This window comes from Apaloderma vittatum, unplaced genomic scaffold (assembly GCF_000703405.1).
Source record: "Apaloderma vittatum isolate BGI_N311 unplaced genomic scaffold, ASM70340v1 scaffold10092, whole genome shotgun sequence".
NCBI classification, from domain to species: Eukaryota; Metazoa; Chordata; class Aves; order Trogoniformes; family Trogonidae; genus Apaloderma; species Apaloderma vittatum.
Genome location: NW_009701936.1, coordinates 31,373 through 34,622, shown reverse-complemented (window position 1 = coordinate 34,622; position 3,250 = coordinate 31,373). Strand labels below are relative to the sequence as shown.

General features: G+C 57.4%; 1 protein-coding gene across 1 annotated transcript in view; it reads left to right on the top strand.

Moving 5' to 3' along the window:
- The window catches only part of LOC104281366 (ankyrin repeat and fibronectin type-III domain-containing protein 1-like), a gene marked incomplete at its 3' end in the record, with an annotated part of 170,578 nt that overhangs the window by 135,978 nt on the left and 31,350 nt on the right, over window positions 1-3,250 (top strand). The window contains exon 5 of the mRNA XM_009879340.1: window positions 2,810-2,938. Coding sequence (XP_009877642.1) covers window positions 2,810-2,938 — 129 coding nt within the window. The remainder of the gene's footprint in view (window positions 1-2,809; window positions 2,939-3,250) is intronic.

Below are 3,250 nucleotides of genomic sequence, written 5' to 3'. Positions count from 1 at the left end.
TTGGGGTGTCCCCTCCCGGCAGGCTGGGTCTGCCGAGCCCTGGCAGCACCGATGCCGAGTTGCTGCTTCTTCTGGTGGGGTGGGCAGGTCGCCTCAAATCCTGCCCAGGCTAGACCGTGAGCACTCCTATGCAGTGGACCAGGCTCGGGGGGCAGTGCTGGACTTGTCCTTGTCCTGTAGCGAGGATGAAGCTGACTCAAGGTGGCGGTGGCTCTCTGGGGCTGCCTATTCCCCAGCCTGGCACTTGTGGTGTCGAGCATGCCAGTGCTGATGGGAGAAGGCACGAAAATCTTGCCCGTCAGTGAGGTGCACAAGAGGACAGATGCTGGCAGCCATTGGGAATGTGCCTCAGTTTCCCTGCCTCTACTTTAAGATCTCTACCATGGGTTTTTCTCAAGGTACATCCATTAGGGCTTGCGCAGTAAAAATGTGGTCCCAACAGCATCCCCCTCCCCCTGTTAGAGGCTCAACACCACAGAGCACAAACCCTGGGCACAACGCCCCACCCTGGGAGCATCCTGACCCTGAGGGACCAGAGCAGCCCCAGCGGGAGGAGCTCAGGGGAGCTGACCCCAAGCGGGGCCTCGGTGGGGCGAGGGGAGCGGGGCAGAGCAGACTGCCGGCAACGGGCTGCATTCGCCTGCATGCAGGCATGGCAGAGCAGGTATGATTCATTCCCTCTTCTGCAGTACAGTTTATGTAAAGCAGCACTGTATAAATAGCCAGATCATCCTGTAATGTGCTCCTGGCTTTTTAATTAATGATGTTTCTGCTGGAGCTTTTGGGTCGGGTGGAGGTGAGAGGAAGCTGGCTCATGGCTGAGCACTGGAGGAGCTGCTGACAGCTCTCAAGGGGAAGATGCCGGTCTGTCGGAGCAGTCACAGCCATCTCCTTTAACCCGAGTGAGAGCAGTGACAGATGGGGGGTGAACTGCCTGGCAGACCAGTAGGCTGAAAGGTTGGCCTGAGGAGTGAAAGCAGTAGCCAACATCTCAAGATTTTGGTCACCTTCTGGCTTATACGTGGACTTGCTCATCCGCCCTGGGGTCAGGCATCCCCTGCCCTGAGCCGGAAAGCATTGTCTTTCTCCCTGTGATGCTGTGCCGCTGGGGGCATCACGGCCAGGCCACACGTCCCGAAGAACCAGGTGGCTTCTTGAGCCCCACCACCTGGCCCAATCTCTGGGTCAACCTTGAGCCCTGCTCACCCTGGGGTCTGCACCGGAGGCTGCTGCAGAACAGCTGCGGTGAGTGCCCTCACCTCCCAAAAATGGGATTTTATTCATTGCAGCCAAGCTTTGACAGCAGGTCAAAGGACAAGTGAGGTGGTGGGGAAGGTGTCGGTGCTGGGCTCTGCTCCATGGGCTTTCACAAGGTGCTGGGATCACTCCTCTTCAAACGCCTCTTCCTCCGGCTGCGAGCTGGGGAAGCTTGGGTTTGGGTTTCTTGTTGGGTTTCTTTTAAGGCAAACCTCATCCTTTACATCAAAGTAATATTTCTTCTCAAGAATGTAAAGAATGACCCTGGAAGGTCTGAGTGGCTCTTTCCCAGCGGTGATTGGAGAGACAAGAGCCTTCTCCAGAAAGCTGTCTCCACCCTGTCCCCAGCAACAGCAATTCATAAGCTGAAAAATAAATCAATAACCAGAGTTAATGAATTGAAGATGTCTGTGTTTAAAATGTATCAGGAAAAAAACTGTTAGCTGGTTGCAGTTGGCTTAATTATTGTGAGGAGGAGCGGGGGAGCTCTCATTTCTGAGAAATACCTTCTCTCCTTTCTTTTATTGGACATATTCTGTTTGGTCGCAGCCGGTCAGGACTCGCGAGGAGAGAAGGATTGGCTTTAGTGATGTGTGTAGGTTCAAAGCCTCCCCCCAGCTCTGTCCCCCATCCCCCGGGACCTCTATGGGATCATTCCTGTCCCCTTCCCGGTCCAGCCCGGGGCTGAGCGGTGGGAGCAGGTCAGGCTGGCACAGGGCTGGAGGAGGAGGAGCAGCAGTGGTTGTGCTGGTGTACGTGACAGGGCTGGCAGACAGCACCAGTGCTACCATCCTGGTTGTGTGCTCAAACTGGGATGTCCCAGCTCCCTGGATTGCTCCTCCTGCTCCCAGCCCTGCTCCTGGTGAACTGGCAGCAGGGACGGGTTGTGGCACCACGTCGGGCTGTGAGACAGGGGTGAGGGCAGGGGCTTTGTCAGCGCAGATGGGTCTTGCAGCTGAACCCATTTGCACGCACACATTTCTATTTCCTCCACCGAAACATCTTCGACATGGGCTGATTTCCATGTCAGCCCTCAGCAGGAAAGCCCTCACAGTGTTTGAGCACCCTGGCAGGGAGGTCAGAGGGGCTCTGGGGTTTCTCCAAAGGAGCATGTGGCTGTGGCAAAGACTGCTCTTTGTTTCTCTCCACCAATCCTCCCCTGGCTGCTTGACCACTCTTGGACAAGAAGCAGAAGCAGCCGGTGTTTCTCCAGCATTAGCCATCCCCGGTTAGCATTGGGGCAGCAGCCTGCAACCTAGGGAGGTGATTTTGCTGCAGCGGGGAGCAGGATCTGCTGCTAACTCAGCCTGCCAGGCTTGCAACTTTGGTTTCACTAACAGCACGCCATGGACCTGTGCTGATCCTTGGCTTCACGAAGCAATGCCAAACCTGCTTCTTCCCCCTGGGGCCAGTGCCACCCTGTCCCGGTGTTGCTGACACTCTGGAGCCCTCTCCTTTCAGCTCCGAGCGTCCCCTGGCTTTGTGCCATGGGCTGGCACTGGGAGCCAGGGTGCTTCGGTGACATTAACGCCTTTCCTCTTCCCTTCCCCAGGTCGGAAAGCAGCCTCTCTAGGTTTGCCCACCGCTTGTCGGTTAAGCAGAAGCAGGAGAAGAGAAGGAAAGCTGAGTATGCCTCAGCCGAGCTGTCTGCCTTCCGGCCCAGGTCTCTGAGCATTGAATGGTAAGAGCCACAGGGCAGGGCTGGGGGAAAGGAGCTCCTGCCTCTCCAGTCCCCCTCGCACCCCCCGTCCCCACCCCTGCCACTCTCCCCCCTCGCATCCCCTGTCCCCACCGCTGCCACTCTCTGTCCCTGTCTGAGCAACGTCCCCTGGGACTGCACCCCTCCAAACCCCTCTGTCTGCTACAGAGGCTCTGCCGGGGTATCAGAACACCCCCTCTTGCCTCACTGCAGGGAGCAGCGGGGAGCCCTGGGTGGCTCTTTCCTTTGGGGGCTGTGGGGAACCCCCCAGATTGAGCCACGGGGGTCTTTTGG